The 20,614-nt window shown below is 37.2% G+C and overlaps 3 protein-coding genes across 3 annotated transcripts; 1 reads left to right on the top strand and 2 right to left on the bottom strand.

Moving 5' to 3' along the window:
- Positions 1-1,438: 1,438 nt before the first annotated feature.
- On the bottom strand, positions 1,439-7,061 carry GCK72_017966 (uncharacterized protein; the record flags this gene model as incomplete). Its single annotated transcript, XM_053732329.1, has 22 exons — positions 1,439-1,522; positions 1,572-1,705; positions 1,863-2,386; positions 2,581-2,783; positions 2,832-2,958; positions 3,010-3,251; positions 3,311-3,459; positions 3,509-3,625; positions 3,675-3,794; positions 3,842-4,436; positions 4,484-4,734; positions 4,782-4,927; positions 4,975-5,108; positions 5,155-5,495; positions 5,540-5,677; positions 5,827-5,981; positions 6,077-6,204; positions 6,258-6,352; positions 6,405-6,512; positions 6,561-6,737; positions 6,783-6,840; positions 6,891-7,061. 22 exons carry the CDS (start codon positions 7,059-7,061, stop codon positions 1,439-1,441), a joined length of 4,197 nt encoding a protein of 1,398 aa, XP_053581242.1.
- Positions 7,062-12,425: 5,364 nt separating this feature from the next.
- GCK72_017965 (uncharacterized protein) lies at positions 12,426-13,595 on the top strand (the record flags this gene model as incomplete). The annotated part of the gene is made up of 6 exons (XM_053732328.1): positions 12,426-12,534; positions 12,594-12,831; positions 12,878-13,048; positions 13,099-13,189; positions 13,252-13,350; positions 13,398-13,595. 6 exons carry the CDS (start codon positions 12,426-12,428, stop codon positions 13,593-13,595), a joined length of 906 nt encoding a protein of 301 aa, XP_053581241.1.
- A 120-nt stretch (positions 13,596-13,715) lies between these two features.
- GCK72_017964 (uncharacterized protein) lies at positions 13,716-15,404 on the bottom strand (the record flags this gene model as incomplete). The annotated part of the gene is made up of 10 exons (XM_003112565.2): positions 13,716-13,814; positions 13,869-14,020; positions 14,072-14,187; positions 14,234-14,328; positions 14,378-14,590; positions 14,635-14,727; positions 14,774-14,968; positions 15,016-15,077; positions 15,127-15,185; positions 15,235-15,404. 10 exons carry the CDS (start codon positions 15,402-15,404, stop codon positions 13,716-13,718), a joined length of 1,254 nt encoding a protein of 417 aa, XP_003112613.1.
- Between the last annotated feature and the right edge of the window lie 5,210 nt (positions 15,405-20,614).

The raw sequence follows: 20,614 nt of genomic DNA, 5'->3' as shown, positions 1-20,614 counted from the left end.
TAATTTCACATTTTGCAACATTCTAACCGATGGGCGGGTTTTGCACATGTTCTTTTGTTCGTTGCTCATTACTCATCTTCCGGAAATTTTTGATCTGCAGTCCCTCTCCAACATCATTTTCACGCAGAAATAGAATAGAAGATTACTCCAATTAAAATCATGAGCAAACCGGATTCTTGACAAGTGTGTGGTGTACGTTTGCAGGATAAATAATAATGATTATGGTATTGAAAAATCAGGGCGAAAGGATGAGGGATCTTGAGGAATATCATACATATTTTTAACTTGCAATAATCTAGCACTATTGAATAGGAGTCAACTAGTTCAATAGAACGTAATTCTGGGAACAACATATTGTCACATGTATCCGTTGGATGTTGGCTCGAAAATCGGAGATCTTCCAGAAGTTTCAGATGTTCTAACAGCAGAATTCAGGCAGGGAATTTGGGATATGTGAATATCAATAAATAGTCTGGTTAGCAAGTTTTAGATTCACTATTATAGATTCTCCAAACTAATCCTGAGATTAATTATATCGAGTAGTTTATTTATTTGAGTTTCTTTGCCAAATGTTAATACTCAAAATGTGTTCAATGCTCTTACGGGACATCATGAAGTTTTGTAATCCAGAGTAAAACGAACTTTTGATTTTGAAAGAAGCACAAACATTGACCATCACATTTTTTCTTTTCATCGGAGTTGCTTTGGCACGTTCAAGATTGTCGAACCGTGACTTGGGGAGATCATTAGTTGCCATGTCGCACGTCTCAAGATGGTCAACTAAAATATGTTTTTTTTGACGGGCGAGACAAAATAGTTAGACCGAATCTAGAGTTTGGACATGAAAGGTGAATCAGCTAGATTTGTGATCTGTCAAACGAAGGGCTCTAATTGTGAGACTTTTTGCCAACGAATTTTTTGAAGGTGTGGAGAGAATAAATGAGAATCGGAGCATAAATTGAACACATTTCTGAAAATGTTTTGGAAATGAGTTAATTTACCGCAAAAAAGTTAATCAGATTGCTTTTTATACCTGTAGATTTCACAAGATGAATACTTAATTGAAAACAAGAAACACCTGTGTTCTGTGGTTTGTTATCAAATACTAAACAAATTAGTCACAGTCAAAACTCCTGAAATTGGTCACATTGTGCTGGAAATATATTTTCTTTTGAAAAAATGAGAGAAGAATGAAAGTCAGAAAATTTATTCACTCAACTATTCCATTTCTATTCAACAATAACATTCAGACTGCTTCTGAACGGAATGAGATACCTAAATGGGGAATGTTTTTAGTTCCGAAAACAATGGATATGTAATGAGTCGGAATATGAAAACATATCGAAAATGGAAGAGAGATCAATAAATGGGATGAGAAATGTGGAGACCAGATATGGTTGATTACCCAAAACAATAAATTATAACACAAAAAAATGAATCAACGAGTTTGAATTTCAAGCAACGGAACACTACTGTAGGGATCATTGAAGTTCAGGGAATCCGGTCGATGCAATGCGGGACCCTGAAAAAATGAAACATGAGATTTTATGGAATTCGTCTAGTACTCATACCGTGTTTTGTACTGCAAGTCTATTGAGATCAATCAACGAAGTGGGAGGAGTTTGCTCGGTTAGCGTATTACTACTTGGAATCAATTGAACTGATTCGTCGATACTATTCGGAGAAAGATATTCTGGTTGAGGAACTGAAGTCAACGTAGTTTCATATTGAACTCTTGCAAGATCTTTGCGAATTGTGTTAATTATACATGGAGTCATTTCAGAATCGTATGGTTGTTCACGTGTTAACATCAGTTCGTGTACTGAAAAAAAATTAGATGTAATAAAAGAGATTTCACTTACAATTGATTCTATCCTGCATATCCTGCTGAGCTGTTGTCATTTTGACAGTAGATGCATCTGTGAACGTGCTATTCAATGAGACATCTGTCATTGCTGTCATCGGAGTTTCAACGGAAACTGGCGTTGATTGAGAATGAGCAAAACTTGCACGAACAGTTGGGTGGATTGGGAAGGCCATTCCAACGGAAGCAGGATCCTTCAGAATGTCCTCAATTGTCTCAACAATCGAAGAGAATGTCGGTCGACTGTCTGCAGACGTTCTCCAACATTCACGCATCATTTGATAAACTCTTGTAGGTATTCCATACGGATATTCCAGACGACCACCTTCCGTCAACATCAGCATAACTTCTTCGTTTCTCCGATTGGGATATGGGACAACTCCAAGAGAAAACACTTCCCAACAGAGAATACCAAAACTCCAAACGTCAGATTTCGTTGTGAAGACACCATCGATAAATGATTCAGGCGGTGTCCACTTGATAGGTAGCATTGCTCTTCCATGAACTCGATAGTACTCGGAACTGAAATATATTAGTATTTTCAGACTGTTGCATATAAACACTCTGATCTTTTGATCCTTTTCCAAAGTTAGTCATAATAGAGTTTTTTTTGCAAACCCTCAATTTCCTGAATTTAAAAAAATATATTTGAGGAGCACACTCACTTGTCCCAAAACGAAATATAATCTCTTACTAATCCTCTGTCTACCACTTACCCATTGCTGATTGCCTTCGCCATTCCAAAGTCTGCGATCTTAGCGACTCTGTTCATCCCTCTTGTTGAGAGTAATATATTTCTAGCAGCAATATCTCTGTGAACATAGCCAACAGATTCAAGGAATCGACAACCAGCCCCCACATCATAGCAAAGTTTGACAAGATCCGACATTGCCAAGTGTAATGGGTTCAGAGAATGTTGCTGGAACAGATACATTTACTTTCAGTATTTTAAGAGAACTATTCTTACATTTGGACGGGAATCTTTGACAAAAGACAACAAATCTCCTCCTTCCATATACTCGATTGCAATCATAAACGGTTGTGAATCAAAGTCAATTCCAATGAGACGAACTATATTGTTATTTTGGAAAGTTCTGAAAAGTAAAGCAAATTAATAAAAAGAACACAATACACAAATGACTTACCCCATACACAGAGCCTCGTTATAAAAGTCAGCTTGTGAAGATTGACTAGCAGAGAACGTCCTCGAAATCATCTTGACTGCCACTTTGCTTCCATTATACTCTCCATAATACACTTCTCCAAAGTTTCCTCTCCCGAGAACTCTTCCTCTTGTTATTGCATCTCTAGGAATCGTTTCGAGACTGTCCAGAGCTTCTTTCCTAGTCGTTTGACCAAAATAAATGTCATCATATGTAGGTTCTGGCTGGAAATAAACAACGTAATTCATCGTTTTAATCGATTCATTTGTTATTTTTCACTTACTGGTATGAAATCTCTCATAGCTACTTCTTGTTTCTTCAATGTCTGCCTCGATTTCTTCCAGTTGTAAGCAAAGAAAGGAGAAAGAAATGCTGCTACGAAAACAACAATTGACATCAAGTACCACGACCAATGGCGAGACTCCGCTATTTCTGAAAACTCTCAATAATTGGTTGACGAGCTACATAGAAAGGAACTAACCACATAAATCGATCGACATGTCTTCCAGAAGCTTTCCATTATTGCACAGACAAAATGGTTCGAAAGTGAAGTTTCTATATTGACATGTTGATGATTCTGGGCATGCCAAAGGGCAAGCTGGAATAGATTAATTAGAGAGCAGTCTTTTTCAGAAAGCAAAAATTACCACAAGAGTCTGCAGAATCTGTGAAATTAGAACCATCCGGACATCCACAGTATTCTTCATCATAGTAATCTTTTCTAAACCGACATATGGATGGTTTGGGGCATTGTTTTCTACAGAATCCTGAAAATCTAACGAATAATCGCAGGAGTATAAAGGAAGTTACTAACGGATCTTGATGTAACCCTCTTCCACTTTATTAGATTGAAAATACATCACATCTTTTGAAAAGTTGTCTGTCACATTGCTTGTTCCACTTCGTTCTCTTCCTTTTCCAAATGGATTTCCCGCTCGATAACCTGCTCCACTTCCACCTAACATTCCACATGAACTACCTCCTCCTCCGAATCCACCGAAAATCGTCTGCTGATCACCTTTAGAATTCTCACAACGCTCCAGATTAACCTCCGAAAACTCAGTATGAGAAATTGATTTACACGTTACATTGCATTTTTCGTCGTAGTCATTTGGAACCACAGATGTACCGTATCCGACACTATCAAAATCATCTTCATCATCACCATAATCCGTCCACGAGGCACCAGCACCAGCACCTCCACCAACCACCACATTCCACTGGTTGGATTCAAATTTAATTAAAGTTGCTCCACCTCCACCTGCCCCTCCGTCGTTGTGTCGCCGCTCCTTGTGAGTTATTTTCGAGCATGAAGCTGGTCGGAATTCTTCTTCTTGTTCAGTCAAGCATGCGCTCTCACCAACTTGTCCTACAATCATTCGAAGAGCAATGTTCTCCATTAAATGAACCTGAAATTATGGGAATTTGACACATGGTTATACCGGCTAAAAGCAACTTGAAGAGTGACACAATCCCCCGGATCTCCGTTTCCAGTGTTTGTTGACCCTCCACCTGCTCCACATGCATCAATTCTATAAAACCCTTCAACTGGAACTGTCCATTCTTGACTTCCATCCTCCTTCAAGAAATGACCGGTCTGTCCATCTAGTTCTCGATCCCTTCCACAACTCAGTGGTTTATCAGATCCAGATGTTCCGCAGGTGGAAACAGTGAGGTCAGGGATTTCCCATGTTGATTGGTTGATAGCTGAAAATCTTTCGAGTTATGAATTAGAATATCATTAGGAGCATTACATTTTTCAAAACAGGTTGGACTGAATGACAGGTCATCGATAGCAAAGAAATCGTTACGCGGGAAGTTGTTCACGAAAATACCCAACCGGAATCCAGCGTTCTGTCTGGGAACCCTGATTAGAACTCGCTCCCATCGGCATCCAGAGCTGAAAGTCACTTATAGACTGCTTCAAAAATAGAATTAATAACTCACTCTTCAGGATGAGTGGGATCATACGTCCCCTCATAAAGTGTCGTGGTTCCACTGTCAAACGGATTTCCAGCTTTTGAGATTATTGCGATTTCCCAAGTTTTATGATAGGTTCGGGAACAAACGAAGAATCGAAGCTAAAATGGAGATTTTTTAGATAAATTATGCTCTATAATTACTCACTGTGCACGTCTCGAACAGATGACTATTTTTATCGTAGGCAAGTGGATTTGTTCTCGGAAAAACAGGTGATTGTAGAACAGAAATTCGCCTTGACAACATGGCTACTGAATCATAATCATAAACAAGCATCTGTCCAGACCCTCTTCTCGCTTCTCGAAGAGTCGAAGGTGAAGACATTCTTTTCCTCAGAAGATAACTTAGAGGTTCATCGAATTTGTTCAGTGGAGTAGCTGAATTCGGATCATTGATCTGTTGAGGACCAATTATTCTAGTGGTTTGTAACCATCCATCACAGAATCCATCAGAACTGTCGAAGTTACACATAGTTCCAGTCACGGATCCTAGGAAATTGCAATGATATGTAGTCAACGATACTGTAACTAACCACATTCCATTTCATCCGATCCGTCAACACAGTCTGATTTCAAATCACATTGAGCATCAGTCAAACATTTTGTGTTCACAGGTGTCGAACATAAGAACTGATCACCACGAGAGCATTTTTCGACGGGGTCCCGAATATCTGTAATTCCAAAAAGATATTTAGGGGGCACCCGGAGTTGAACCAGGGATCTCGATCTGCAGTCGAATGCTCTGCCACTGAGCAATACACCACGAAAACGAAATGTCAATGTAGCAGACATTTGTCTGTATCTTTCGTTTCTCACTCACCCATACAGTCATCAAAATGTATGTTGGCCAGCCCGCAGGCGAACACTTTATCTTTCTGTTTGGTCTTTTTCTTTTTCGTTGATCCTGTTTCGCAGTCGATTGATACTCGAAAAGGTTCAGAGAAGGATCCAATTCCGACTGTCGTGTGCACCCAGCTGAAAAATTCTCGGTGACATGTGCATAATTACAGTAACCAGAATTCAGGCCTCGACTCCTCATTCTATATTTTGAACGTCTTCTAAACACTTACAGGGGTTTTATTGGTTTGTGTGTGTATTCATAAAGTGTTCTGTTCTGTCCATTTTTCAGCAAAACTCTCACTACAAGTCGAGAAGATGACGATTGATAAGTGAAGTGATGCATGAAATTCAGAGAGCACTGGAATCATTTTACTGATTAATTCTACCTGATCATCTAATCTCTCTTCTTACATTAAAACCACTCTGGCGGAAGGGAAAACTGCTGATCATGGAAATCTTATTTCGGTTAAGAAGAGCTGTTGCTGAACCCGCTTGGATGAACTTTTCTGAAAGAAGAACAAATGGATACTAATACGGATTTGAACTAGGAGAACTTACGAAAATAGCTGAGAGTTTTCGCTGGATAAATTTTGAATTTCAATTCTTTATGATCGCTTTGTTCCGTCCATTGGGGGCAATTATCAGTCCGGAAATCGCATTGCTCTTCTGAAAAGAATTTTAATTAAAGAATTTTAATTGGCTTGAATTAATTACCTCTGTGTTCACAAAAACATCCCGGGTACAGAATCATTTTGGTTGAATTAGTTTCACTATCACAGGAATCCACATTGCATTCACAAGCGTTTTGTTGGAATTTGTATGTCTTGTAGTTGGGATAATTGTAATATTTGCAGAATTTGTCATCTAATTTACAAGAGTATTCTTCCACTTCTGAATCAGTTTTTGAGATTTTCAGTTTTCTACTCAAGGACTTACCGCTGAGCAATGAGCAGTTTGAAGATAAAACCGAGAACTTCTCAACGGCATCATCTCTCTGAAACTCAGAAATAGGTATACTACTGTAATAATTGGCTAGTCACTAACAGATTCTGCTGCTATTAGATATGTAGTTTCAGTTCCATTTCCAGCTTCTCGGATGTCAAATCTGTGAGCATAATACTGAGTTTCATCGAATGTTTCATTCGGTAGGAAAGCATTGACAAGAGCGAATTGGAACAGGACAAAACGCAACCCCCACAGTCCTTTCTTCCGCATTCTGGCCTCCCAGTGTTGCCTCAATTAATGATTGGAAGCATCTGCAAAAATAGGAAATGACACAAAATAAGAGAAAAAGGAATACACGAGAAGAGATATGGAATAGTCGAGGGAAGATTAGTGGAGCAGGAGAGGGATTACTGGAAGATCGGAAGAGAGAGAGAGACTGAACAGAGTGTTATATGAAGAATATTGGCATATTTAGAGAAAAAAGAAAATAAGGAATTGAGAGAGAAGAGCTATGAATCCGGCATGTGATTGGTGATGACAAGGCGGATGTTGAGAGGAACGAACATGAATATAAAATCATGGGAAAATAGGTTTGATAGAGATAGCGACATACAAAACATATACTAGAAGATTTGGAGTTATTTCATTCTAGATTTATATTTTGAGAACAGATTTATATTCTGGAAATTAGTTTCGATAAACCGACAATAGGAGTTCAAAACACTGTGGACCACTTAAATGCGATTACAATGACATAGGGACTAACAGTGTCACTGACTGATTTGATTCAAACTTATTTGATACAGAAGTGTCTGAAAATGTATCCAAACTAGAAAAAAACAGAATACGGTACCACCTGAAAATGGAAATGAATCCAGAAAAAGCAAAATGTAATTTCTTTTTCTTTTTCTTTATTTACTCCCCAAAAAAACCAGGCTTAACCTTCTGCTCATGGTGGTTACAAAATAAGGAAAAAACACCTGCTGTTCCCCTTCTAACTTTTTTTTAAGGCGGAACTTGTCAAAAAGACATGACATTTGAATGACAACTTGGGGGAAAAGAAGAAATAATAGAAGGTACTCCGAAGAGAAACAGCCACACAAAAAAGTTGCAAAGATTCTGTTAAGGAAGGGGAGGAGGGAGAGCTCAAACGAGCCTCTCTTCTCCTTCTCTCTCATTTTTCTCCTTCTTCTGCTCCCATCTCTAATTAATTCGTCGAGAGAGCGCACCGCTCGCTTCTACCCGTTTTTCTCAGTCTTCTTATTCCTTTTTCAACGTTTTCTTTTCCCTTTTCTTCTTCATTTGGCGCCAATTTTTGATCGGGTCTTTTATTTCTTGCAAAACTTCTTGAACCAAAAACAGAAATAGATGCATGAAGCCGAGAGAAGCAAAGAGCTCATGAGATACATACACACAGTTTCACTCATTTGGTTCCAGCTCCTCGAAGAGTCCACGCCACGCACTTTGCTGACAACTAGATAGGAGGGGATGGAGAGAGAAAGAGGGGAAATATCAGAAGACTGGCTATGTGTGCTGGTCAGTCTGGTGACGGAGGAGCTAAAAAAGAGAAGAAAAGAAAAAGTAGAAAATGAAAAAAGAACGAGAATTGCAGAAAAGAGATGGAGAGAGTTCTTAGAAGATTCACGACTAGACTTCGAATGAGTGCTAAATAAAAGAAATACGTGTCGTGTAGAAAAGGGAAATTGAGCGAACAAAACAAAATTCAGAAAACAAAAATTTATACATAGAATTGAAATGGTCTATGTTGATTCTACTATTCCAAGAATTGGTTCGAAACGAGCAATTAGGAGAATACGTAAAGCTCAAGGTGCTCAAATTTGAGGGTTGACAGCAGTCTACATTGACTTGAATAGTAGGATGAAATCATTCAAATCAGATAGATATTATCATTGGGACAAGTCTGGAATATATTCTATTCAATGTCTTTTTGAAAAGCATTGAGAGTTGTTTGGAAAGATTGGTGGTGGGGCTTTTGAGCTCTCTATTACCACTTCGATAGGAAGATTTGTAATCTATTTTAAGATTACTACATCCGATAAGTTTAGGTGGGCCTGAATAGGATCCACTAGAGGTTTTGGGTTAAAAATTTCACAGAAATGTTTTTTTAGCTACTTCATTTATGAATGTTAACATATCCGAAAGATCAGTTTTCATCTGTTCTGAGCGTTTTGACACATTTTGAATTCAAAAGTGGATAAGAAAGGTCTTCCTCCCTTTAAACTCCGCTTTCATATTTATCTTCAAAAAGTTTTTCAAACTCTAGTTCGAAAACAAAACAAAAAAGGTTCTGTAGATAACATCTAATCAGTAACTTTTGCAGAATGACATATCATGAGTAAATGCTGACTTTTAATCTCATCATATTTCTCTGAGAACTCCAGATATCATCTACTATGAAACATGACTTCTGGGGAATTAGCCACGGAAAGAGCAATCCGATTCACGTGAATTCAAGTGGCAAATAAATCATGAGATAAAGAGACTAAAGGTGTTGATTGAAACGAAATGTCATTGTTCCTTGTAAGCCATTTTTCACATGACTTCACTCAAAAGAGTAAAAAGAAACCGAAAATGACAAATTACAGGGTTTTCTTTTTTGCAGACGACAGATGTTGAGAAATGACGTGGATTCTCAATTATGTAGAGGGAGTGGTGAGATGATCAGGGGGGAGGAGGTGGTCATTTTATGAAAAGGCATCAGAAGAAAAGAGCAGAATATATAATCAGATACATGAGCAAACATTAAATACGTAGGGGGAAAAGACAAAATCAAGACGCTGAAAGAAATTATCAACGAAGCCTACGAAAACGGGAGAAAACCTTGTGTAGCGGGCACAGGATAAGCCAAACATCGCAGCTTTCCTAAATTAAATTTATTAGAAAATCAGTTGTTAATACTGCAAAAACGACAAGAATGTAATCGGATCAAACGGGATTGTCGAGTGTCGTGGGGTATTGATATGTTTGAAAGTTTTTTATAGTTTTGCATGAGAAAAATATCTGTCTCGGGGAGGAAGAACAAAGCTTGTCTAGCAAAGTTTCAACGAATCGGAGCTGATGCGAATTCCGAAACTCTGAAGAACCAGATAGTGGGACACGAAAGAACCACCTCGAATACTAAATTTTCAGAAATTGGAACAGAACAAAATAAAAATGTGAATTGAACATCTGTAGCATTGGCTGCTTCTACGATCCATCGGCAAAAGAAATAAAAGGTTCAGACGATTCTAATCAAAAGTACATCTTCTTCCCTCGACTTTGCTGATTGGCTTCTTTCTCTTGAGAATTTGTGTAGCACGACGTACTCCAGAAGACGTGTAAGGGGGGACTCGGCGCGCCGTGGCGACAGATTCAGAAGCAGAAAAAAGAGATATAGGCTGAAAACGAGGGAAAACCAAATGTAGAGAGAGAGAGACAGAAAATTGAGAGAGAAAAGTGTGTGTGTGGGGGGAAAGAAACTAGGAATAGAGGACAAGTAGTGGTAAACAAGAAGACGTCGAGCAGTGCTTCGTGAAGAAGAGACAGACATTCGGTTTGGCTGAAAATGGAAACGAACTGACGGCCCAGTGTGTGTGTGGGGTGAGAAAGTTCAAACGACAATAACAATAGCGGATATATGAATACTTGAGAGGGTGCACAACTGGTCGACGTCTGAAGAGAAAAGACACCACACATCTCAAAAAATGTAATTGGAATTCGGAATTCAAATGAGCAGAAAATTGAGAAATTGAACATTCCTGATCGGGTGTGAAAATGGAAAGGCATCTACTGAATTCGAATTTGTCTAGGTTGTTCAAGGATCCATCGATCCTTCTTTCGCGTCTAAAATTAGAAGGATTCTTAAGCTCCAAAGGCAAACAAAAACATTTCTGAATGTAAAGTCAAAAGTTCAATCTATTCAAGGGCAGAATAAGTTCTCTATAACTAAGAAACAGCTAACCGATTTCAGCTAACATTCAGTATTTATAGTTATTCCCATATGAAAAGAATGTATCTTTTGTACGGGATCAAAATCAGAAAGCTAACAAAAAACATATTATTCTGACTTGTGCTCTGAATCTAAAACATATTGTATTTTTAAATCTTATTTACTGGAACAAACAGGATCATAAAAACAAATAAGTTGTTCTAGTTTATGATTAATACTGGTCATAAGATCTTTGTCCTTAAAGTACAAACATGTCCTTCTCAATCGTCAAAGAGGAATAATATAAGAAAGAGAAGAAATATGTTATAACAAGTGGAAGGAGAGTGTATGTTGTCAATGGATACGTGCTCTCATGCGCTCGAATCGCTGATTATCACATGATTTCGGCTCACTTCACATGTTTTTTCTTCGCCTTTTTGCGGAACATTCGAAATGTTCATAAAAAAAGAGAAAAAGAGAGAGTGAATACCAATATGACGTTAACTGAGAAGAAAAACAGCTGGAGACATTTGAAATGAAAATGTTATGAAATTGAAACGGATTCCTATTCAAAAATTGATGGAAACTGGAACCATTGACAGAAAAGAGATTTGGAAAAGGAGAAAAAAAAAAGAAGTTTGATTCGATTACAAGTTGGTATCGTCGTGTTTTCCGAAGAATCTAAAATCTCATAATTTAATAGAAATTGAAGAAATTAATTCCCGAACATAAATGTTCCGTGAAATAGATATCACTTGGATGAATACATATAGCTGAAAAACACCTTGATATACATCGAACGGCTTTCTGATATTTTCGTAGAGAAACTAACACCTGTATATGGATTAGCGAATAGGAAAATAAGTTGTTTTCAAGGAAAGAAACGAACGTGATTTTTCGTCCAAATCTGCTGATGGTACTAAGTCTTTCTTGGAAAACTGAAAACATTACAGCTCTCGGAGATTAATGACGACAAATATCAGGGAGAAATCTGAAGATTCGGATACTGTCAATGTTCCGCATTGGCACGACATCTTTGCACAGAGTGGTTGGAAGTCAGGAGTTTGATATTGCAGTTAGCAGAACATAATGAAAAATTTTAAATTTGTATTGGAAGGTTTCCATTTGTTCCTTTACGAGGTACATGGTGAAATTTGTTTTTATTTCAGACAAGTATAGAAAATGTGTTGCTTGTCAAACTGTGTACACAAATACATATTGAATATATTGATCGACAACTTTTATTAATGTTATCCAAAAAAATATTTTAAAATCTAGCAATACTATCAGAATCTGTTATTTTTTTCAGTTACTTTTTCATTGCAGACACAAGTGCATGCTCAAACGTAATTTAGAGGAATTGTGAGCCCGTTTAAGTCTGGATTTATAATATTCTATTAGGAAAATTAGTGAAATTTGTAGTAACTGTTGATTTTGTTACAGTCTTTATTATGAAATGATAATCTTTGAATATATTTTCAAAATATATTTGCTGATTATAATAGGAGAAACCTCTCACTCTCACTGAACAATTCCATTCATAATTCATTCTTCTAGAAATCCTCCAACCACTCAGTTGTTTTGTTAACTACCAATCAATAACCCCACTCATGCTCTCTATCTTATCTTATCACTTCTGTGCCAAGCAGGTGACCTCTATCCATTAGATCTGGTCCCATTCCACTCTTCTCTCATTCTTCCACAGAATGACAGCTTTACTCCCCTATCTCTTGATTTTCCCTCTTTTATTTGCCACGTCAGTAGCAATTGGAAATGGCACGAAACAGGTTCCAGTGGTTATATGGCATGGAATGGGTATGTTTTCTAAAAATAGAGACTATATAATGAATATAAATATCTGATTTTGTTTCCAGGGGATTGTTGTTGTAATCCGTTGTCTATGGGATCAGTGAAGAAGATGATCCAAGAGGAAGTACCAGGAGTGTACGTACACAGTCTTGAATTGGGAGGAAGTATCACTAAAGATATCGAGCATGGCTTCTTTGCAAATGTCAATGAGCTTGTTTATATGGCTTGTATCAAGATTCAAAATGATCCTGAACTCAAAAACGGTTACAATGCAATGGGATTCTCGCAAGGGGCCCAGTTTTTGTAAGTTCATTTCATGAAACCGCTATTCTGAATGTAATATTTTCAGGAGAGCAGTAGCGGAAAGATGTCCAAATCCTCCAATGAAAAACTTTGTATCAATCGGTGGACAGCATCAAGGAGTCTTCGGAGCACCTTACTGTATTGGGGACAATGTAATGTGCAATAGTATGAGACGTCTTATTGATATGGGGGCGTATCTACCATTTGTTCAAAAAAGGTTATTTCATTTTCTTTTTATTTTCTCTTTCTGACCGATCATCTTTTCAGGGTAGTACAAGCGCAGTATTGGCATGATCCAAACCAGCCGGAAGAGTACAAGAAAAGATCAATCTTCTTAGCAGACATTAATAATGAAAACGTAAGATAAGATAAGAATAAGACTAGTTTTTTCGGTGATAGGTCAAAGAATCTTGTGTTCAGAAGAACAACCCAACGTACAAACGAAATCTTCTCAATTTGAAAAACATGTTACTCGTAAAGTTCAATCAAGATCATATGGTAGTTCCGAAGGAATCCTCGGTATGTTTTCGGAATGATTTTTAGTCGAAACTTGAAATTTGTTTCAGTGGTTTGGTTTCTACAAAGACGGAGATATCGATACGATTCTCCCGATGAATGAGACTGATTTGTATCTTGAAGATAGAATTGGACTAAAAAAACTTCATGAAAGCGGAAGAATTCAACTCTTGGCAGTCGACGGAGATCATCTTCAAATTCCAAGATCAGTACTTGTCAACGACATTATCAAAAAATATTTTATGTAATTTGTAACGGAAGAAAAAACAACTCGTATTTTAAAAACTCGTATAAAAATAGTTATGCAATTTGTTTCCTTTTTTTTTGAAATCTTGTTACTTGTGTTGGATCAAATTGATTCAGAAGTTTCAGAACATTTCGAAGAAGTATGGCTCTGAAATATCCGCATGGTAGACATCGAATAGCCAGATGAGCTCCTTGATTTTTGATTTATCTCGAGAGATTTTCTGCGAAAATTCATAATTTTAGAATCAGAAAACTACAAAATATCGTTGACGTACCTTCATAGACTTGACTAGTTTCATGAGGATCAGAAGGCGATGAGAGTACATTTTGATATCAGTTCGATTCGTATAGTAAGTGTGCATTTGATCTGCAATTTCAGCTCTCATTTGCTCACATGCTTCTCGAGTTTCCGGTGTGAACTCGGCGTCTGGAATGAGAGAATATTTTGAATTCTTGAACCGAAGTACAAGTTACATACCATCAAGACCAATCAGATGAACCATACAGAATACAACTTCTTCTGTAGTTGGCTTTAATTCTAGAAGGGGTCGGGCTACTTCATCAATGTATCGGCACATAAATGGTTCAAATAATCTGTAACAAATACATCGAAAATCTGGTTGTAACTTCGGGAACTCACTTGTTAAAGTATTGGTTTGAAAGTTCCGTAATAGAGGCGAGATCGACATAAGTTTTGTCCCATTTCATTGCACAATCATCCGTTAGTACCATACACTGAAAACTATTAATTTTTCTAAAAATACATTAAATTTTTATTTCTCACCCCGGATTTAATGACATCTTCCTCAAAAACTTTGATCGATAATTCTAGTCTTTCAAACGTGCGAACTACGTTCCACGATGATCGGAATACTTGCATTTTCTGGTCCATTGGAAGAGACATCAAAGATTTGGAGGAAGCAAACCAGCATGAGTATTTGTAAATTCTTTCATTCAGCCATTCTACAGTAGTCGTCACATCAACTTTCTCCAGAAACTAAAAGGAAATATTCTGCAGAGTTCTTCTAAGAAACAACTCACCGAGACATCGCTTGAAGATTTTTGTCCTTGCCTGAACTTCTCCAAAGACGCTGTCAAAACTTCTAATTCACATTCATCGTTCAAAGTTTTGACCTGCAAACTATTTTATTTCTGAGATTATTTTCTCATTTTAACAAACCGAAAAACAGGTCTCAACCTTCTTGACCAAGCTGCTAAAATCAATTATCATATTTGGTTTATCCTGAATTTTCGGTGAGAATGTAAACAGAAAAGACGGATCAATTCCCGGTGACTCCACTGAGTTTTTACGACTCAAGTTAGTTGGACTGTACTCGGATTGAGCTGGACTTCCAGTTGGAGTCGAACCTTCTTCCTAAACTCAAATCATCATTAAAAAGAGATGAGAATGATCAAACTAACACTTCCACTATCTTCCAACAAACCACGGAAAGAATACGTCGGATCATAGTCCAGCTGGACTTCTACAAAATACAAAATACAAATATTCGTTTCAAATAATTCAATACTTACTCTCTTCGTTCATTCCGATAGCTTTGCACTTTTTCAGACGACATTGACGACAAACATATCTGAAAGTTCAAATAATAGAATTCCATCGAGATCAGAATCCAAATTTACCTTCCACGTCCATCAATATTGCATTGCGAGTTTCCTTGCTTACACTTGTATTGCAGTTTGAGTACGGTAGCTCTTCTGAAGAAAGCGGCGCATGCTCGACAGGTGAGAGCACCGAAATGCATTCCATTTGAAGCTTTTTTGCATACTAAACACGACTTGTCGGGTACCATATTGAGGTTCTGAAAACATTGATAGTTCTAGAAAAATTTGGGTGTTGTCTTTCTCATAGATCTCTACTAATTGTCATGAGAGAAACGGCGAAATACGATAGATGAGATGGAGAGAGATCAAATGTTCACCTATTAATATGCCATTCTTTGAACCTATTTTATCGCCAAAAGTTTAAAAACGTACCTACATGTCAAAATAGTGGTAATGGAATAAGACCAAATCACAAAGCTTATCACTGTGACTTTGTGTTCATTTTTTTTCGCATGAAGAGAAGAAGATCAAAAGAGAAACACTTTCGTTATATTCCTCGGTCTCCTTCTCTCAGATGACGTGCCTAGACGAAACAGGGCGACGTGTTCTCTGATCGTTACGCTGATCGAAAGGAGAAGAAAAAATAGGAAAATGTTTGCAAACAATCGAATCGCCCTTCTTAAAACAGATGGTCTAGTTATGGAAGATGAAGCTTAGAGAGAGATGAAAAGAAATGATGACATATGTCAATTATCTGGAAGAGAAGTGGAATCTCTGCAGGAATACCCTGATTTGAATTGAAGTGTTCAGGCTAGACTGTATTGGAGAAATAGGAAGATTTTCAGAAGTGACCAAGAAATAAAACTGAAAGGAGAGATGTTTGAATATCAGAAACAGAATGAATAATGTTCTATAGACACTTGCGTTTTCAGAAATCCTTCTGACTACTACTACGAATACAAAAATATCTTAAATCCGAAAAGTGCACCCAGGAGTACATGAATTCTCGAAAGAAAAAATTGTAAGTTCACTGAATTGAATTTTGAAAAATAGAATCAGGATTATCTGAGGTTGTCAACCGGTGACAATACTGAGTGACATTGAATTTCGGATCAAAAATAGGTGAGCTACCTTTTATACGGAGGCAACCGATCTTCACCACCTAATTCGAAACATGTCTGTCTCTTGTCGTCCGTCTTATCAAATGCATCTGCGTCTCTTCATAGATTGTCAATCTCTAGCTGTCAATTGTTACTCGGCCTACGAGCATTGCTTCACACGCGACCGTGTTCGCCGAATTGGACTTCCGATAGTTCTCAAAAGGCTAATGTCATCTGATTAGTCTGCGTCTCTCACTGACTGTCATCTGTAGATTGACTGCATCCTTTGCATCTTCATTGCCACCATCGAACCTTTGCCAAATGCTGCAAATTTTGACAGATCCCGCCCTCGACCCGCAAGATGATTCTCACTAATGTGTTTGGGCCCGATGTTTCTTATCGCCGCTGACACTTGACTTGACTCATGAAATAGGACATGGAGACCCGAATAAAGAGAAAAAGAAAGAGAAAATGTTATGACCGTGGACGGATTGTTTCATTTTTCTCTTAAATCAGTATCAGTGTGAGGGTTTACTAGTTCTTGATCTAGTTAACATTTTGTGATCGTTCCTTATCGAGAGTATAGTTTTTTGTGTGTGTCAGAAAAACAAATGTCAAGATGATATTTTGATTTAAAAATTTGAAAGTTCGTTAGTATTTTGCGTATTCGAAGAGTCGAAGATTACTTTCGATTAATAAAAAACAAACTTATGATTTCGACAAATGAAAAAAGAAAGACAACATATTGAGTTTATAAAGTAAAGCTTCGCTGAATCCGATTCCTTCGTTCAAGTTGCGAAAAAATTGTACTAGAATCTAATTTTATACATCATTTGACAGTTATTCATAAATATATTTTTAAAAAATTAGTTCTTTTATTTTCAAGAGAAAATTTATTAGTTGTTCTCGTTACTTTTCTCGTGAGTATTCAATTTTTGAACCGTTTTCAGCTTCTTCTTCAAGGTAATTATAATAGCTATGATTGTAACTACAGTTAATTCTAATCGAAATCACTCCAAAGACAGAACTTGCTTCTAAAATGAAATCAAAAACAACACTTTTGACCATTCCTGTCGTTCCAGAGAACCCACAGTCATTAAAAGATTGATTACTAATTTCTAATGAACAACAGTTCTTCCAAACAATGCATCATTCTATTTCAGTTTATCTGACTGAGCTTTGCAGACCTTACCGACTTTGATCCGATACGTTCTTTTAGTTTTTACGATTTCACCCGTTAATTGTGTCTTCTGGTAAAAACAATTCGGCTAACGAGAAAATCATTCAAACAACATCATGTAAAACATCTCAAGTCAATTTTAGGAGAAACTATTTTCGAGTACTACAAACAACACTTTAAAACGATGTGTGAACTAGAAAAGGTGTTGAATGAGAATTCTAGTTTCCAAGAAGATCTTCATGTAAATTTCTATTGAAGCTTTTTTTTTCATGTGGATGTCCTCTAGTTCATTAATTCGTTTCTGGTCCACTTCTGTTCTAGCTTTCCACTTTCATTACGGTATTAGGCAAACCTCCAGTTGAACAGCGATTGGTTCAGATTACGGTATTAATTTGATTACTGTAGTTCCAGCTAGGTCACGGTCAAACTAGATTCTGTCATTAATTCAATTCTATTCTGATTAGTGATCAGAAATTGATTGATATGTTATGCTTTGATCAGCTGAAGGAGTCGGAAACGGCTGAAACAGAGGGATCAGTTGCGAGATAATGGGGTAGAGGCGTGAAATTAGATTTTGAAAAGAGCAATTATATGTAAAGTCTAATCCAAATCGTGATGAAAGTTTTTTTCTAGTTGCCATTTGACTTATAAACGATAAAAATTATTAAGAATGGGTCAAAAATGAGTTTTCTTACTAACTCGGAGGATAGGAACATATCCTCAGAAAAGTATCTTTCGCATGCCGGATTTACAAAAAATTTTGAAAAATCTTTCAAGGAGAGCAAAAAAGAATCCATTTATAAACTGTATCCGCAAGTGTCCGAGTTGTAGTTTTTGTTTCTCCTTGATTAGCCTCTTCCCACGGAAGTGTGTCATATTTTCGAGAGCATTGAAACTAATTGTTCTCAAACAAAAGAGCACGGTTCGCGGACTGATTATCAACACAAAGCACGTGATCTTTCGATTCACTCTTCCATCCCATCGCATGTGACGTTGTTCTTTCAAGTTTCCGACTGTTCGAATGAGTTTTAATGTTTATCCAAACATAAATAAACAGTCGAAACAACGAATCAAACAACATTCGAGTACAAAGAGCACCCTCTTTTTGTTTCTTTTCCTCTATCCCTTCCTCCCGTCTCTTACAGGTCACTCTTCTCCCTTTTACATTGTAGCGAGAAACTACGAATCTCTTCTTTTGTCGCGTGGCTTCCCGTTTTGTGACTTTTGAGTACTATATGCGTATGTGCCAAGTAAAGAAATGCGGAACACTAATCACCTAAAAATAGAACAAGATGAGTTTAAAAGTGGAAACTACGTCAAGATCGTTTGAACACTCCCCTCGTCCTTTTCTGTGTCGGAGCGAGAAGATTCTGATCTCTAAGCTGTAGCCTTTGCAAGAAAAAGTGCTCACAAGACAAGAGAATGGTGCGAAACAAGAGAGAAGTGAGGAACTGAATGAGCTGAGTTTTTGCGAGAAATCTTGCAAAAGGCGACTGTTTGATCGTTTTGGACTAGTGGAGGATTACGGTATGTAAGTGATAGTTTTGGATGGATGAGATTGAAAGAAGGTTTTCGATAATGCAAATATTTATGTTGTATACCTTAGTAACAGAAATATTGACTCGAAAGATGTATTAAAAGTAGAAAATTATTGGTAGTTAAATATAATTGACTGTTGATTGCGAATAATTTTGAAAAATTGTCTAAAATTCAAAAAGCTCGATTTCAAATTTGGTGTAAGTTTTGGCCATGCAACTTATTCAAACTGTAGCACTAAAAATTAACATCCTATCTGGATCGCCTTCTAAGCTAAAACAACGAATTCTATTTTTCCAGTTGAGAAGTTTTTTAATCTCTTCATGATTCCAGAATATACCACTGGCTCCTCTGGGTACGGGTCCGTTAAACTCAATTCATGAAGATCCAAAAAAACGGTGTATCATTTCTGCACAATTTGTTGTTTTTTTTTTAATGTTGCAGGATTCTTATTCAAAGAACTACGGGCGAAACTTGAACTTCTGAACTATTACAAAGTCATTATGAGCTTGTCCGAGCATCTTCAAAGATGTCAAACACGACTTTTAAAACTCCAGTCTAGCAGCTCCGTAACATCTCAAAACCAAACCATCACCGATGTCTAACTTGAACTTCCGGCGGTCTTTTCTAAGAATAACCGTTTTCCGAATAAGCGAAAACGACCTAATAATATTGTTTTGATCTATTCCGCTGGTCAAGATCTTCTACCAATCATCTACTGATGAGTAAGAGTTTTGTTTTTTGACTGTTGTGTTTTTATTTTTTGCATAGGAAAGTTCTTCTCCGATTTTCCTAAATGAATCATAAATAAGGAGAAGAAGACCATTTTGACAACGATTGTCCCAAAATGGTTACAACACACAAAATCACAAACTAGCGGCGTACGGAAGTGCTGTGATCTATCAACTAGACATGTATCATATCTGTTCTCTTTTTCTCTTTTTTCCGAGAGAATGACTCATTATGGGAACATCTGATCAGAGTGACAGACAATCAGATCAATCACAACAGACAATTGATACTCACCGAAAAAAAGAAAAAAAAACGGCTGGTCTAGAAAAAGCTCAGCTGGGCAAAGAAGGCTTGTAGATCGCGACAAAAATGAGCCAATACAACACAATTCCAACTTTTTCATGTTTGTTCTCTTCGCCGGCGGTCACTTTGCGCACAAACTGTGATCTGTATCTTCCTGGAAATTGTGTGACTGGAGAATACAGAGTGTAGTCGAATGTAGACAGTGTTGCCAATGTTGTTCAGGCTTGGTTATATGGTCCACCCTTCCAATCAGCTGTTTAAAACTATTTTTAGAATTTTCAAACAATTGAAGTATATTTTAAGAATATTTCATTGTCTATTTCCTTTGTGTGTTGTATTTGGCGTTATCAGTTATACTGATTCCTTCCGAATGGAGTTTGTGATCTTTTTTGATTCCACAGAAGAATTAAAAAAGAGTTTGCGTCAGCAAGAAACTGATAACGTATTTATTAGTTATTGAATGAAATATTTGAAGCACCCAAAGTTCTAGGAAAGCATCGGAAGCAGATCGAAACTAGAGGATCAAAGTTGCTTGTTGGAATCTAAAAAATGTATTTCACGTGGATTCTGATCTGCAGTAACCTGAAAAATGAAAATAGATGGTTGA

The sequence above is a fragment of the Caenorhabditis remanei genome, chromosome V (genome assembly GCF_010183535.1).
Source record: "Caenorhabditis remanei strain PX506 chromosome V, whole genome shotgun sequence".
NCBI classification, from domain to species: Eukaryota; Metazoa; Nematoda; class Chromadorea; order Rhabditida; family Rhabditidae; genus Caenorhabditis; species Caenorhabditis remanei.
Note: the sequence above shows the minus strand (reverse complement) of the source record. Positions and strands in the feature narration are given on the sequence as shown.